At 37.3% G+C, this 18081-nt stretch overlaps 1 protein-coding gene across 8 annotated transcripts; it reads right to left on the bottom strand.

Moving 5' to 3' along the window:
- Positions 1-5299: 5299 nt before the first annotated feature.
- On the bottom strand, positions 5300-17711 carry LOC113577404 (sterile alpha motif domain-containing protein 9-like). 8 transcript variants are annotated; one of them, XM_027010033.3, is made up of 6 exons: positions 17396-17707; positions 17095-17209; positions 16509-16570; positions 13956-14342; positions 11230-11497; positions 5300-10236 (listed from the first exon to the last, which is right to left on the bottom strand). In XM_027010033.3, the coding sequence occupies exons 3-6, from the start codon at positions 16551-16553 to the stop codon at positions 6635-6637; spliced, it is 4302 nt and encodes a 1433-aa protein (XP_026865834.3). In that variant the 5' UTR covers positions 16554-16570; positions 17095-17209; positions 17396-17707; the 3' UTR covers positions 5300-6634. The 8 variants fall into 8 exon arrangements, with proteins under 8 accessions (XP_026865834.3, XP_081577000.1, XP_081577001.1 ...); XM_081720874.1 differs by having other exon boundaries at positions 17095-17707; XM_081720875.1 differs by having other exon boundaries at positions 16509-16565; positions 17095-17707.
- Positions 17712-18081: the final 370 nt, after the last annotated feature.

Genomic DNA, 18081 nt, shown 5'->3' with positions numbered 1-18081 from the left:
TTGAGATCAGCACCAGATGAAATTTTAACTGCTTCACACTGTGTTTTTAGGCAGGCTGTGTAGTTCATGACTGCTGGTTGTAAATAAAAGGAAATGGTTTTATTTTAAAGGTGAAGGAACATGATAAAAATGTTTGGGTTTTTTTAAACGTTTTCTTTTCCATCAGTGGGTTTGTACTGAGGAAAGGTAGAACCAGACAAAGGTCAGTTTGGTTGTTTTGGCTTTGAATGTATTCCTGACAGTATTCCATCCACAGACTGTGTCAGAAGTAATTTATTTTGTCAATTCTGATTCTACACTAAATGTCCTTTTCATTCAAGATGTCTGCACCATGTAAGAATGGCTCCTGATTCCCTCATTTTAAGAGGAGAAAAAAAAAACAAGAAATAACCACGTCTGGTACTAGAGGTCTACAAATGCCAAAACATCGTGTACTTCATATACTTCTGAAGATTAATGCAGACATTCCTTAAAAAGTCCTTCCTAAACATTAAAAGTTTATGATGTAGGATATCTTGCTATTTTTTTCCCTAAAAGAAGATGGCAGACAAATGGCTTGTACAGCACTCCTAAAAGTATATTGTGAAAAACCTTAAGCAACTCCCTTTATGGATCATTAGAGTAAGAGCAGTATGGCTGTGCTGTTCTGGCAGCCTTTGCTGGAGATAGTGCCTTTGGCTATGGCACTGCTGGTTTGTGTACAGCTACTGGGCCATTGATTGGATTGATGAACGGTGCCTTGGTAATGGAATTCAGTGCCTCGGGAAGGCTCGGAATGGTGGGAGTCTCCAAGGGCCTAAAGATGCTGTGAAACCATTTATGGGTCCCAGTGAATGTCTTTGGAATTTCCTGGTAAATGGGTTCTAATGCCTGGTGGCTTTAGTTTTGGAAAACATTACTCACATCACCAGTGACCTATAATGGAGACAGTTTGACAAAGTGGTGCACACCACAAGCAGAAAGGATACTGCAAATGCAGAAGATCATTGAGCCAATCAGTAACTCTGTTCTCTACCACGACCCCGAATGCCTTCCTATATAAAGGAGCATGTTTTAAGGCTATTGGAAACAACCAGGAAAGATCTGGTATGAAAAAAATGAGCTGAGTCCCATGTATTTTCAGTTTAGGAGTAGTAGATGGTCCACAGCAAAAACAAAAAATTATGGTTCTATGGAAGCAAATACAGATTCTTACCGCACCTTGCTATGTAGCCAATCTGCATTAAAACCTTTAAGCTAAATTAATGCCAGTGCTTTTAAAGATTTTTGTGGTTGCCTACTCATAGTGTTTTGGAAAAGTAGAAAGACAAACACCCACAGCCACTCAGACATTGAGTGGAAAAATCTGTTTGGACAGTTTTGCTAGTTTTATTGCACTAACATTAACAGTGTATACCTAAAATTGCAAAGCCCTAATGCAAAAAGTAATGAACAATGCATTGGATTGTATGTAGCTGATGTTTGTGGAATGACACCTTCCATATAATTACATCTATCAACATACACAGCAAGCACATAGCAACCTGACCCATCAAATTATTCGATTTAACACCTTATTTTGTGTAAAAACACACAATTTAAAATGAATAATGATTATTCCAAAGGAATTATTCCATTGCTCTCTATCTGGATATGCAAATGTATTTGGTGGTCAGGGTATTTTTGTTGGTGTATTTGTGTTCATTTCACATATTTTTTGCCTTTCCCTAATGGAAATCAGGCTAATTTGTCATTTTAATTGTGTTCAGATGTGTTTTGAAGGTCAGCAATGTAATATGATCCTGGCACCCACCATAATGAGTTCATCAAAGCAGGAGTTAAAGCTTGGCCAGGATATTGATTTAGTAATCCCCATAGAATTGCAGCTGTCTTTCACACAATGGCGCTTCCAAGAGGGATCTTGGTCTTAACTGATACATGTTAATGTTTAGATCCTATAATTCCTTCTTGAGCCATTTGACGATCTCGATCTAATTGCTTCGGATAATTTGCTCTGTCCTTTGAATGGTTGCCAGGGAACAAGGGACAAGGGAAAGATAAGGCACAAATGCTAATCATTTCCTTATTTCATTTATTTGTTCCAGTATGATATTGTTCGGTGAATGTAAAAAAATACATTCAGGTTTTTGTTTTAGCAAAAGATACAAAGATGGCAAACACATGCTAGTGTCACATCCAAATGCTTTTGTTCTATGCTAATTTAGAACTTCATGGCATAATGTACATAACCATGACTGTCTTTACCAGAAGAATAGAATGACAGCAATTAATGTGTAAATGCATATGTTCTTGTGGGACTTTAGTTTCCATATGCCATATGCCATGTCATGCATGTAATTTTCTTGTCATGGCTGAAAGCTTCTGATAACCCTGTAAAAGTGTCAGAGTTATTACACAGACACATTGACTTGAAGTGTTGAAAAATGAATTGTCAAATTCATTTCTGTCAACCTGTTAGTTTCTACAGACAGTTCACCAGATCTGATATATAAAAAATATCATTTGAAAATGAGAAAGCACCATTAACAATATATCAAATGTGTGTATTTAATTAGGTTCTCTGACAAAGTGAAATATCTGTTTGTTATCATCTGGGGGTGGGGGTTCCATATTGCGAAATATTGCCTCAGGAAAAGAAAAATATGGGAATGTCATGACCACAGACCAAATTCCAAATTGCGTAAGGCAGTGAGTACAGTTCAAGTGTCCAATACATCCTCATCCACAGTGAATGTCTGAGTTGTAATTTAAACATTACATAACACCAAATTTCCTGACAAAAAACCTTTTACCAAATAATCCTGAAAAAACCAAAGGTCGACTCCCTTCTTGAGTAAACATGACCTGTCACAATGACAGTCAGCCAATCACCAGAGGATATTCACAATTCCGGAAATTAAATAACTAGAGCTAAAATATTTCATACATATAACACACCGAGGTTCAGTATCATGTGTGAATGAAGTCTCTGAAATGAGGTTCGCCTCATGATTCTTTGTCTAAACCACGTCTGAAACTTTAGCTTCACTGATTTTTTTGCCACCGATTCACTTCACTGGTTTTTGCGACTTGCTCTGCCCATAATGACATTTTATCTGCGTGGGCTGCATGGTGACTAACTGAACTAACATAGCTGAGCTCTTCAAATCTCCGAACCCTCATTATCAAGTGAAGCTGTACCCTAGAGACATCCAGCAAGTTCTTGTGGACTAACACTTCTTCTTAGCTATTCTTAGCTGGGTTCATCATGTCCTTCCTTTGATCACCTACGCAGAGCTCTGTGCAGTGCACAGCTACACATGAAGTATGACAACCAGGAGGCAGACCAGAGAATCTCAGAGTGAAGGAGATTCTGGCCAAAGTGAACCACAGCACTGATACAAAGGTCATGAAGGTCAGTGAGTCTACACATATCACTCAGTCAGTCTGGTTGCCACTGCAGGACCTGTGAGAAAAGGGAGACTGCTGACCTGTAGCATGTATCTGCCTATTATTGCCCCTGACCCCTGCTGCCCCTGACCCCTGCTGCTCAGGATCTGACTGAAAGCATCAGTCCATGACAGCCTGACCAACAAATACCAACATGGGATGACAAGCAGCTTCCATTTAAAGTCAGCTTTCTACTTGATTTGAAGGTCATCTTAAGGTCATCATGGTCACAAGAGAGGAAGGATAGTGTAATAAAGATTTAAGACCTTAGTGACTGACATTTTGGAAAATTAATTATCTGTTTAGTTTCACTCATACTGATATGGTCACACAGAGCATGTAACCCTACATTTACCAAATTTAGCATAATTAAACATAATTAAACTTTGTGATATGAACTAAGTCAAACTTTCTCTACTTTGGTATCTCAAATGTCCAACCTATGACTCAGCATAGAAGACATTGATGTTTGTACTTAAAAACAACAACGACAACAACAACAACAAGCAAACAAACAAAAACAAATTGCTTTTCTTATCTTAAACACACGCACCCAGGAGAGGACACAGTCAGCACCACGGAGAGACCAAGAGCTCCCAGGCAAATCATCATCACATATTGAACCAAGTTCATTAGCTCATATCTGATCTTACATAAGGAACCATCCTGCACGTGATGTGCCACTGACTCTGCTCTAGAGACTCCACACTGTATGCAGATGGTCAAATAACTCCAGTTCAGCCACTCCTCTGATAGACACTAATGGTTGAGCCTAAACTAGGCCAGTGGATGGCTATATTAAAACTGGGGGCCTGGTCTTGGGGTTGTCCTTGGGTCTGAGTGGCTGACAGATTTGGGGATAAGTAGTCTGAGATCGGCTATGCTACACTACACACAAATATGATCTACTTTACTGAAGATAGAGGAATCTGCTTAAAGAGAAGGCATATTAACCTAGCCTCACTATTCTACATCCCCTCTATACCTACCCTACTAATTGATAAGGATATTTGAGAATGAATGTTATTGCTTCTTCAGAGTGCAGCATGACTTGTTCACAAGCACATGCTTCATGCCAGTTAAAGTGGAAGCTGGTAGAAGGAAGCAACTCAGAAAATGCTTCAACATATTATAGTAAGACTCTGTGACCAAACATTGGTTACATATTTGTCAACTTAACCTCAGGGTGATGGGTTTGTCCTTGGTTGTCTATTGACTAAGTGGTTGTAAGACTTGCCTGACCGTTGTGTATCCAGAATTCCTGTACACCATGGCCAATATGACTGTTTCCCACAATCACCATTACTACTATTCTCTCAGTTTAGCTCAAAATCTAAACAAAGCTCGACGAAAGAACTGTATGTCTACACACTCGCCAATGCACAGAACGCCTCACGGTGCTCTACTGACCTCTAGTGGAAACACGACGTGTGTTCACTTTGGTTTTCAATTAGTCAATACGGTCTCTATTTGGAAATTGAATGAATATATGTTGCTTTCAAATTCCTCCTTAAAGAAATTTTTTTTTACAACAATAAAAAAAATCTGGCTTTTAATATTTTAGTCTTTATAAAAATAGCCCTTTTTATCCGTGTCTGTGCATGTAATTTTTTAGTCCCATTTGAAAAATGATTGTATCATTGTATCAGTTGTTTGCAGTTTTCCAATCTACTATCTACAATGATATATTGATATTTGTCCAAAAGGATATTAAATCAATGAATGTAATTAACTATGTTTCTGAATATAGCACCTGCCAGATGTTTGAGGACACATAAGGACTTTTCATTATTTTTTTATAATTTTGCATTTCACATTCCAGATTTATATAAATGAATTTAAAAAAAAAGAATCACTCAAGAAAGCTGGATACATGTGAGGAGCAATGTTTAATAAAAAACACACACAAAGCAATTTATGACTTAGCACAGGAGAGAAGTACCATTTACATGAACTGTTACCTATTTTCACACCATTAACATTAATTTATCTTACTATGCATATTGACTGAAATACACTTTTACCTTGGGATAGACATTTTCTTGTAAGATTCTCTGGCATGAATACAGTGGCCCTATATTACAATGCACTTACAATACAATTACAATCTACTTACAATGGCCTTAGATGATAAACAACTCAAATCTAATACTGCATTATTTGGCTGATGAGTTCATTTAGGTAAGATCTGTTAATTACTTCAAGAACAAAGGACACCTTCTGATTATAAATATAAAAATAAAAAAAAGAACATGTATGTTTAAACATGTACACAAGGTATACAAGTGTACAGTATCACCAGTATCAATGATAAAGAAATAGTAATGGTTTGATGGCAGGTGATTTTTAATAATTACCTGATTGACCCTTAGAGGGTCACACCCGTGTCCGCATTTACACATTTGGCAAACTTGTGTCCTGAGGGACAAGCCTCTGACTTTTATCCTACATTTGTTTCCATGGTAGTATTTGTAATTCATTTAATTCTATTCTGCTTTAACCCCCACACAACCTTTTTTTATTTTATTTTCATTCTTTGATTTGTTTGCTGGTCTTCAGATCATGTCACACTCAGCTTGAAACAAAATGAAGCTTAAAATGCAGAGATCCAGAATATTCTTATTAGTTAACACTCAGACAGCATAATAAAACATGTGATGATTTTTGTTTCATTGATTAACTTTAGACATTTGTAGTTGTTAAACTAATTAGACTACTTGTTATACTTTTGTAATTTTTCTCCCCCTTTTATCTTGAGTATATTGACAGAAGAGACATTTTTGTCCATTCAGGTAAATATATTTGTTGCTTCATTATTATAGAATGATTATGCAAACCTTTACCAAAATCTTGCAACTTTGAAGTCCTTGTCGTGTTTGTTTGTTTCATTTCTCCACAGAGAGGAAGGCGTTCTTGCCAAATAACCTCTTTGCATTCTACAGTTCATTTTCAGTCCCTCTTATTAAATTTATGTCTAATTGCCTTTTTCCTTTTTTGAAATCAATCAAATTTTTCCACATCCATCTACTGTACTGAGCATCCAATTTGTGTTCCTTTCTTTTAGTTTCTAAATAGCTTCCTTTCCCTCAACTATCTGCTCTCAAAAGATTCCTTTTTTGTGTACAGGCTGTATAAATGTACAATGTCCCCAACTCTTACATTAATAAGCATTTACTTTCTTCATTTTGATTGTGAATAACTCCTTTTAACTTTCATAGCGAATGTCATATGCAAGTAGGCCAGTCATAGCAAAGCCCAAGTAGAAGGACACCTTTTCGGTACTGAATCCAGATCTCACTGAATCAAGGAAGGCAGGGTGCACTGGGACCTTCAGTTTACCATACTCAGTATAAACTTCCCCTTGCTCAACTGTTCCATGTACACGGAGTAGACAGTCTTGAATATCCTTCTGACTGAAGATTTTTCCACTCTGCCAAGCCCTGTTGCTTTCTTTTGGTTCGTCCGTATAGTAGAGTTTTGCTTTAGGAACAAGCCTTTTCAATCCTGACTTTTTGCCCAGCAAAAAATGAGAAATAGCACCTCTCTTACGTAATGAAGTAGGTAGCCGACGACGAGAAGAATTACGTATGGAGTTAACATAGATTCCTATATTTTCAGCAGAATCTGATGTTGAACAAGGCCAAAGTAAGAGCAATGCCAAGTAGTAGGGCTCTGGAAAAGGGTACTGAACTCCTATTTCTTGCAACATTTCTTTCAAAAGATGGATGAGATCCCTTTCACTAATTGCACACTTTGAGTTGGGTTTGATGAGGTGCAAGGTTATGTTAGCCAGTATGAGGTTTGTTTTAAATTTTGGATTTCTGGACTTCAAGTGCTCATGTAAAAAATTATAGGATCCTGTTATTTTTTCCATTGTTTCTCCACTCTTGTCCTCCAAGTGTTGAAGCAGCCCAGGAAAAGTGTCAGCTTTCTGTTCTTCCAGAAAAATTTCATTTGCCTCAATGTCCATGCTCTCTCTAAGGATTTTCTTACTTTCTTTCTCTTGTGACCTTTCTGCATCTGAGCAGAAAAATGAAATATACTTCTTGAAGTATTGTGATATCTTTCTTCTACACTTATAGTCTAGCTCCTCCTCAAATTTTCTGCTCTTCAAGTAAGAAAAGTAACAATCAAATAATTCAAAGCTAGTCTTTGCCTGTTTCCTTAGTTCATGAAGAAATGGTTCATGATTCATTAGAACAGTTGCATATTTATGATTTATGCCATTGTCTTTAAAATAAATGCTTCTCATGGAAATGTTACCTTTGAGGAAGCTCTGCATGTACCTTCGTGCCATTGTATCTGTTCCATTAAAAAGTGGGAGGCTGCTGATAATATCAAGGACTGTGAGCACTACTTCTATTAGACCCATGTCTGCATATTGGTTGTAGGTTTGTGTTAGATTATAATCTTCATAAAGATTATATTCAGTCTTTGCCAGTTTCTGTGCCTTCTGAAAGGCATTAATTGCTTTTTTAGCAAGCTCAATGTATCTGTCAAGATTTTCAGGAGTCTCCTGCTCCTTGTCTCTTTGAATCTCATACTTCAGATGATTTTTATGGATTTGTCCTATCGTATCAACAGTGAAACAATTTTCTGTGATTTGTCTTGCAATTTCAGCCCATTCCAGGGCCTGAGAGAAATCTCTGCTGTAAAGATACAGGTATCTTGCCAAGGCTTGGGGTATAGAAGCACTTGTCTCATATCTTCTTAATGCTTTTGTAAAAATTTCTTGAACTTTTTGTCTTCCCTCATCTGTGTGGATTGTTTCAATCAACGGAGAAAACTGAGTGCCCCTATCATTGTCCACATTGCGTTGTCTCTCAATCAGCATACGCTGAATGGAGAGTGTTAAAGCATCTTTACCGAGTGCAGTTTTGAAAAACAAATTGCAATGCAGCAGATCCATGGTAATATCACTTCTCTTTATGTTATATGTCAAATCCAGCTCGTCTAGGCAAGCACACGCTATGTCATGATGTAGGATACGGATGGCAGAGTATTCCCCACAATGATCAACCTTAAATCCAATAAGTAAATTTGAGTAAGGCTTCATCCTTTCAAGAACATATTCTTCCCCCCAATGGAACTGCTTCATCCCAAGAAAGTCTTCACAGATTGACTGAGAAATGTCTGACTCAGCAACATATGAGTTTAGCAGTGCCATTACTGAGAAGAGCTGTGCTTCTTTGGTGTCCCTGTTGAGATCCTTTAGGGTATTACAAACCACGTTTCTAACATACTTCTTACTGAAGTTTGATTTCATGATCATGAAACTATAGAAATTTTCAGGTCTCTTATGATTTTCCTTGAGTTCTTGCAATTTTTCTTCAAAGTCATCTTTCTCTTTCTTTGTTAGTTCGTTTGTTATGTATTGTCTTTCTGTCTCACAGCACTTGAATTGATCTACTGGGAAGTGAGTGCGAACACAGTTCAAAAGGATGACTAGCGAATTTGTACTTTTTTCATTTTTGAAAGCACAATCTTCATCTAAGGTCCGACGAATGCAATTCCTTAGCTTTTCTGCAGCTTCTGTATCTTTGGAATCATCAATCAACAGAAGGACTGGTACCTGGGGAGATTCATCAGTTTTCCCGTACTTTAACAGGTACTTAACTTGTGAAGATACCGTCTCTTCAGAAATAGAACTGTCTTTCAGAATTGCACATCTTAATTGATTTCGAAGGTCCCACATTACATGCATTGCTAATGTTGTCCCTCCACATCCAGGATGATGAAAAAGATTCACAATGACACATGTACTTTTAGGGTCCTTAATCTGAGATGTTACAATTAATCTGACAGCTTCATATTTGTCTCGTTTGATAAATGGCTTGGATTTTTCTTTCTCTGAGAAGTAGAAGTTCCACCATTTGACCTTCCCTCCTCTATAGAATTCTTCCTCAACCTTGAGTTTTAAATCTTGAAAGGCTGAGCTATTTACATCATAAGCATTCTCACATTCGTTTTCACACAAGATGTCTAAAGCATCCATTATATCTGTATCCTTCTGTCGCAGAGTGACCGAACTAGATCCAGCTGATGGCAACAACATGCCACAGGGCTGTGTGTGTGGTCCCAGTTTCATTACAGTTCCATTAATTTGGCTGAAATCCAGTTTATAGATAGACTGCTTGGTGATGTCAAACTCGTACTTCTTTTGAATGAGAGTATGCCATTTTTCAAATGAGTCCTCATTTTCACAAATATGAATAATGTTCTCTTCCCCTCGACACTGCCTGTGGAATGTCATGAATGTGTCAAAAATGGGGTCTTTCTCTGACTCTACAGCAGAAAACAGAAGGAATATCACAAGACATTTTCTATCAGGAAGAATTTCAGGTCTGAAGATAAATGAAACCATTTGCTCTATTTCTCTGTGAGTTCCTCTTAACCACCTTTGGTAGTCTAGATTCCTACTAGATTCAGAGTCAAGGTCAAGTCTTCCATTGCAAAACACCCAACTGGTTTGTTTGTAGAGGTTTAGATTTTTAAGCACTTCACTTGCCTCTCCCTGGAACTGGTTTGGAAAATGCAGATTTGCAATTCGGGATTCTCTGTATACTTTACATGCACCTTTAGAAACTGAATTGGGATCAAAGTCAAAAACACAAAACAAGTTCAATTTGCTAAGAAACTGGAGTTGTTCAAGTTGGTCAGGCTTGCTTTCATTCATTATGATGACAAAATAGCTGTAGTAACCCAGTGTGGATCCTCCACATGTCAGCAGGTTTTTGAGCTTTTCACCCTGATTCATTTCCCTTTTCACTGGTCTCTTTATGTCTGTTGCTGTAATTCGTAGTTCGTCTATGAATAAAAATACATAACAAAAAAAAAAAATCTAATTGAACATGAATATCATGGCAATATTGAGCTTTCATTGATTTCTTCAAAGTTTTCTTTTTCTAGGGCAGAATAAGTGTACAACTCATGTCTTTTTAGTTTTCTGAAATCAACAAAGAGTCAAAATTACACATACAGGATCCAAAAAATATATGCATACATCCACTTAGATTATTCATTCAGTGCTGCTGAAAGTTCCAAAACGTCTACAACTTGCCAAAGCCAAAACCTCTTAACTTCCTATTAGTGATACTGATTTACTACAGTGGGTAGTTTCTTTGTGCCCACATAAAAAAGCTTTGTGTGACAGGACTCATTGCAGCTCATTGCAGTGCGTCCAAGAAAGAATCCCTTGCTCTAAAAATGACATTTTCACATTCTACTAAAGTTTGCAGCTGACCACACAAACAAAGAAAAAGCCTTCTGGAGACATGTTTTTTCAGATAAGAAAGATTGAGTTGCCAACCTCACCTTAACCTTACTGAAAATATGAGGACTGCGCTTAAAAGTCTGGTCAAGTGCCAGGAAACCAACAAATGTAACTGAACTTCACCAATTCTGCCAAGCAGAGTGGTCAAATATCCAACCAGAATTCTACCAAAATCTTGTTGATGGCTACCAAAAGCAACTGGTCAAAATGTGAGGTTTACTATATGTATATTTTTGCTCCTGTTGTGATTTCAGAACACCCCCCCAACCCAAAAATAAATAAATAATTTTTTTAAAATTGTGCACCAAATTCTTGTTTTTTTTCCGTTTAAGGTGCATGTTGTACACTCATTCGGCTCCAGGAAAAGAAATGCTAGAGGATGTCATTGTAAGCCCAATATTGCCTTTCATGTCATCATGCCATTCATGTCATGATTAGTGTGTGTAAACTTCCATGAACAACTGTAACTGAATTATCAAACATCAAGGTGCCTGAGAACCTAAAGGTCATTAATTGATTTGTCTTACCAACATCCTCCATCAACCTTTCCACAAGGTCATTTCGTGGAATCTTCTTTAATATTGATTTGGTTATTTTCAAAGCATCCTCTTCTCTATGATAATGTATCATCAAGAGAGCAATTTCTGGTCTTTCTTGCTTCTCCAACTGATATTTAGGAATAGGTCGGCATTCATCCAGCACAGGTTCATTTAGGTATATTTTAAACATTTTGAAGTTTTCTTCTGTCAGTTCGTTAAGATATTTAAGAAGCACTGTAAAAGGCATGCTTTTGAGCTGTAAAGTAAAAAAGAAGAAAGAAAATTAGCTGTAGCACCCCCCACAAAAAAACAACAAAAACCTTATACACATCTTCTGATGATAAACTTATGATGCTAGAAAACTGCAGCCTTTTGTCATCCATATCTTCTTTAAACATTAATTCATGGCCTATTTCTATGCTGTATTATTTTTCACTTTGTCATAGTAAATCTCTGAGGAGAAATACATTCTTGTTTTGAACTCCACATACTTTTTCATTTCTCCATGCTGCCATTTATTTACAGTTGGCATAAGTTGTGTGTAATTCTACGCCTCTCTCTATTGGTTGTTTTAGATGTATGTCATAGCAGCAGCTACAATGCAAGTTCTTGGTGCAAAATTGAAACTCAGAAGATAATCATAGGCTGTTTTGGGTTGCAGAGACACTAACTCAGCCACTGTGAATGACACAGTCACCCAGCAGGAGACGCATGGCCACTGATACACAAACAAACACACACTCCCAACCTGCCCTGCTCCCAGTCACCCAACTATTAACCACAAGCACCTGTGCCTTATTTAAAGCTCAAAGGTACTCTCCTTGAGTCTCTCCTGTCACCATATTATGAGCCTTACTGAGTGTTTTTGTCTTTTTGTTTATTAATTTCATTTGTTTTACTCACGGAGAATAAATGCTCATAAATAAGGCTATGAAGAAAGGTTTAATGAAGGGTATGTGACTAAAGGGAGTGGGGTACACTCTTTCATTACCAAGAAGTTCAGAAGTCTTAAATGCAATAAATTCCCAGAGCACACAAACATTAGTCAGGTTTCCATGTACAGGACTTTATGCACAAAAAATGTTTAGTGCTTTGAAATGTTTCCCAGTACATGTGATGGAATGGAGCAATTTTATTATTATAATACAGCCTAATTTTGCAAATTTGGACAAAATAAATAACCACCATGTTATGGAAGACTGTAGGTGGTTCTAAACATTTTAGTCAGGAGAAACAATGTGATTCTCAATACCTTCTATACTGGAAACAATAGTTAAGCATATAGGTAGATGGTGCAGCATTAAACAATAAAGAGCAAGTGGTGGGGTTGAAGATGGAACTGGTGAAGGCTATTAATAGCACTGAGAAATAATTTTTTACCAGGTAGATTGTGGTGCCTGTAGTTTGACTTGTTGCATCGGATTAGATGGCCACTGATGGTTTATGAGGTTTCAATTACCAAAGCAGAGAGGTCAGACAGGATTACGACCAAGGATATAAGGAAGTGGCTAGAAGTGTCATGTTGTTTAAGTAGTGTGGCATGGTATGGAAGAAGGGTGCTGCTACTGACAAGTTTAGTTGAGGAATTTAAAACGTGCTAAGGTAAGTCATGAGATATTGTTAGGGTCTAAGAACGCAGTGCTAAAAGTGACTACAACCGTCATAAAAGCAATGAGAAAGTGGAATCTGCGAGCAGTGGTGCACTTATCTAAGTGCACATAATAGCATAGGGATGTGGTAGGACGTGTGTAAAACAGAAGCGCATGGCTTGGGTCAGATGATTCATGGAAATGTTAATAAGGCCATATCGCCATAGACAAGGTGAATGATTGAATGATTACTAGTTTATTTGTGAACAGGAAGAGGATGCAGGGTATGCACCAACAGATTTGCAGGGAAAACAAGGCTTTGTCTGAAAAATTTAGAGAAGCAGAGAATCACTTGGTAAGAGTTGTGGGCAATGGATGTAAATCATAAAATATTTGCTTGGAGTGACTTACGATGTCCTAACTCCACAAAACTTTGGACAGTGGTTAGGTAAATATCCTAGTTGCAAATTATGTGTGGAGGTTTGGACATTGAAGCTTACTTTATCTGCATGCAAAGTTAGTTTGTCACAGGGACAACATACATGGAATGTTGTGTTTAGCTTATTAGCATGTTTAGTCCATTATAAGCACATAGAGGATAACTACGCAGACTTGGTGGCTGACCTGAGAGAACATGGGTAGCAGGCATTACTTAAAAGTGATAGCTCACAAAATATATGACAATAATGTAATTTATTTAATACATATGTATAATGAATTTTCAATGAATTATAAACTCATTTTCTTCTTTTTACTTTTATATTATGAAAAAAAAAAAATCTTAATCAGGTCTTGGTCACTCCTGGTCTCAGTCTTGACTCAGATTCGACTACCAATATGGTTTGGTTTTGACTTGGACTCTGCTCTAGTGGTCTTGACTACAACACTACCTCACAGAAATTAATTTACTATTCTTTATTAAAAATTTGCGTGGGGCCACTTGTCTTAACTGATATATGTCAGCAATACGGTCACAGTGACAGGTGTGATGTCAAGCAAATATTACGAACTACAGATTCAAAATGATTATACTTCATTATGCTACAAGGAGATTAAACAAAGTACCTGATATTTGTCATATTAGATCATAACATTCACCCAGTCAAACAAACGGAACAGACATACCTCATGGCCTGTCTCTGTTTCCTGAACATAGTGTCTTTGGTTCTCAGATTTGTCCTTTGTACAAGTTTCCATTTGAGGTGTAACAGTTTTCAGTCTGTTTATCTGTGTTATTTCCTTGTCATGTTGGTGAGATGCTGCTATTTCAGATTGTGCTATGTGTTTCTTTAATCTTGACATGATCCTAACAGCTGGACCATGTTCTACTCCCATATCGAGTAGGTCTTTCTTTTCAAAGCATGCTAGATCTTCACCTGATACTTCCTCCTCAACAAACTTGTCTGCATGTTTTTGGTTAATGTTTACCACATCACAAAGCCACATGTGAACAGTCTCTTTTGTCCATTTTGTAATTGGAAGATGGTTGTAGTCAGCCCTGGTAGCATTGTTCTAAAAGAAAGAGAAATATCAGTCAAAGTATTTGTGGAATGATATTATGAACATCTACAAGTAAAGCATCTCTCAACAAACTCAATTATTTTGTATTTTAAAAAAAAAATCATGTACATTTCAGTGAATTCACAAAAATGGACAAAATGTGCACAATCAATATCTATGTCTAATACTTTTCTCTGTGACTAAAAACAAAAAAAAAAGTTTTTAATTATGTTCTTTAACTTTAGCTTAATTACCATGCATGTTTAACAAAGGTGTTGTCATTGAACACTCCCCTTCCCACTGGTAGTGGGCGCAGTGGGCGTTCACACGTCATCTCGTTAGTAACCACGCCTATGTAGTCAGCGCACACCTGTGCCGGGTTACTGTTGTAACGTCTGTGTGCAATTATGTGGGAGTGTGCATCTTTGGCGGTCTTTGAGCCTGTTCACGTTCATTACATGTTATGTTTGTACGCTGTATTCAAGGTTGCACGTGTTCACCTTGCCTGTTTCGTATGAGTGCCACTGTGTTTGTTATTAGTGTTTGTCTAATAAACATATGTGTCCTTCTAGAGAGTCTGTGTCCCACTCCTCGCCCTGCGGCACTCGGGCTGTTACAGGAGTATAAATCCGTAGACTGATTAGGGGAGAGAACGAGGTGCAGTTGAAACGGGAAACAGCAACGTTGAAAACGAGAAGAAATCAAAGGACACGTGGACACATGCTGAACCAAAGGAAACAACCACATGAAAAGTCCCTTCACATGGATGAAGGAGTTGTATCCATTAAATTATTCATATCATTAACTAAAGTTAATTGAGCATTTAATATTATTTAAAAACTGAACATCTATGAACTGCAGTGTGCTTTGTTTGTGATTAAGTTCTTAATGCGGAAGCTTGTATGATTTTTTTTGGTTTTTTTGCTCAGTTAAAAGAGGACATGCATGTAGGGTTAAGTGAAAGTGATGAAGTACCCCTATTTACACTGGTATTAATAATTCAAAAGGTATTTAAATTTAAGACAAATATTTTAACAGCTTTTTGTTGTTGATGTGTCTGTTATGACCTTTAAATAAAAGTTAGCCTAGATAGCAATTTCATTTTATACTGATCTGAATTTATTTCAATGAAAAACAACAAATTAAACTTCAACTCAACTGACTGACAAAATAATAAATCATGACCTTTGTGGTTGGACAATGGTACTTTGAAGGTCTACAGAAAAAGCTTATGATTGTGGTCACACATTCCTTCTGCATTTAACCAATTGGCAGAAGGAAGTGTCAATATCAAAACATATTTAACCATAGCACATGCAACTATAACATACTTCCTCTCATTGTAAAGTGCGCTTGAACCCAGGTCAGCTAGATGTGTGCAGTTAGAGCCTGGATCAAGTAAAACAAAAGGAAAAAAACTAAACACCATGCTGAGCATGGGAAAAAGAGAGAACAACGGATGCCATGGGAAGAAGTGGCAACCCTGACGCACTGGGGAAAACTCAAACTAAACCTTCCCAAATAAAACCAGAAAACAGGGAGGAACTTGAATGGCTAAGGGAAGCCTCGGGAGAGAGGAAAACTAGAGAAGGGAGGGAACATGTAAAAACACTAACACCCTTGTAGAGCAGAAAAGAGGCATAGCACAAGGGCTCACAGACCTCAATACCCAGAGCTACCGGCTGGGCGCTTGGCTCAAAACTCTAGCAAAGACCCAACACCAAATGTCTGGGTCACTGGGCTTATATAAGGTCTAGCCCAGCTGTTGGGTGTTAAGCCTGATTAGTGGCGTGGTTGACTCAAGGCCTCCTTCTGGTGGCCGGAGGGGGCCTCAGCCTGGTGCCAACCCTTCCACGTGTTCAAACTTGCCTAGTCTAGAGAACACAACAGTCCTGCTGTCCTATACTGTGTGTGTGTGTGTGTGTGTGTGTGTGTGTGAGTGAGATATATATATATATATATATATATATATATATATATATATATATATATATATATATATATATATATATTTGTTTATTTATTTTAATTGAAGAAGCAGCAATACATTTTCACAATTAGATGACTGGTGACATATTTTCTCTCTATGTATATTACATATTACAAAAATGACCTATAATTGTAGTATTTAGTATAATTTCCCAGTGTATCTGTTCAAAAATAACCAACATTTCTTACCTGTGTGCTGGCATCAGCAAGTTCTCTTCTTTGAGCAGATGCCATCACAAGCAAATGCTACACTGCATTGAAAGTGAGAAACAATAAACTACATAGTGTGGATGTTGTGCAGTTCAATATGGTGTAGTTTATTGCTCTTACACTGAGATGGAGAGGAGTGCTATCTCCATTCGCTTCTTCCCTCTTCCTGTTTGTTTCTGGTCTAACCTGTATTGCTTTTGCCTTGCTCTTTTGTTTTAATTACAAGTTCTGTACAAGGATTTATATGTTCCGTCTGAACAATATGTAGTTTACTTATTTAAACTTTTCATTTTATATGAAATTTGTAGTATTAACATTTGCAGTTTTATCATGAAATCTCTAATCCGTTTTCCATATAAAGCAATTCAACATTTTGTACTCAAACTGAAAAAAAAAAACATAAATTAAAGCTGCTGCTTCTTTTTCTTATTATTATTATAAAAGGGCATGCTGTAATACTCTAGTAATTAAAACTGAAGATATAATGCTATATACAGAGAACTATTCTAATAATTACAGCTGTAAAGAATAACTCAACCTCATAGGGTTAATATCAAAATCTTACCTGTCATTTAGTGTATGTTATTCAAAATACATCGACTCCCATTGCAGACCTAAACTTCTTTTTCGGTAAAGTCCGAGCGGATAATGCTGGAGGGAAAGAGCCTAGCAAACCTAGACTGAAAGAAAGATTGTGCTCATCTATGTTTCGAGCATTGTGCAGCTCAGCATGTGCGGAAACAACCATTACTAACTTTTTCAACAAGTCCTTTTGAGTAAGAAAAGGCATTGCGAATTTTAATTCGGTTTGATTAGATGGCGTACGACGCTCAGTTTCGACATAATTGTGCGGATTAAAAACTCACCTGCTTTACCCTTATGTTCTGTCTGTAACTTTTACAGTTTACAAAATGTCGAACACTACCGTGAACAAGAACAAAGACCGACAAATATGTACACCCCCACAGCGGTTATTACAAGAATTATTACAAGATGCACGATAACAAGGAGGATGTGGTTACAGACAAGACGATGAACTCCCATTGCACGGTATGCAAAGTCAAAGTGTTCAGAATTCTCCTCAAACGAAACGCGTTGTATTTGTAAAATGCCGAAAAAAGCGGCGTTTTGGACGTTTATTTTTCACTACGCCATAAAATATACTGCAAAAACAAAACAGCGTTTAAAACACCATTTTATAGTATGATAATGAGCTCTGCCTACTGGGTTTGACAGCCAATAGACTTGAACTTTCTTCACCCAATCACTCATGAACAAGGTCAGAGCAGACCAGTTCACTACAGATCTTAATCGGCCGATGAACCAGTGTTCAAGTTTGTTTATTTTTGGGATTTACATATGTGTTTACATATGACAGACAGACAGACAGACAGACAGATAGATATCAAGCTTAGACATTAAACAGAAATCTTACGATTAATCAGAAGAGACCAATGAGTAATTTGTGAGCATCTAGTAATGTGAGGTGACCTAAAAAGAGTGACAATGAGAATGAAGTCCATCACAGCTGTCAGAGGGTGAAACTGTTGTA

This window comes from Electrophorus electricus, chromosome 9 (assembly GCF_041902795.1).
Source record: "Electrophorus electricus isolate QZ-2024a chromosome 9, ASM4190279v1, whole genome shotgun sequence".
In the NCBI taxonomy this organism is placed as follows: domain Eukaryota; kingdom Metazoa; phylum Chordata; class Actinopteri; order Gymnotiformes; family Gymnotidae; genus Electrophorus; species Electrophorus electricus.
The sequence above is the reverse complement of the archived record's forward strand: the minus strand, read 5'-3'. Positions and strand labels throughout refer to the sequence as shown.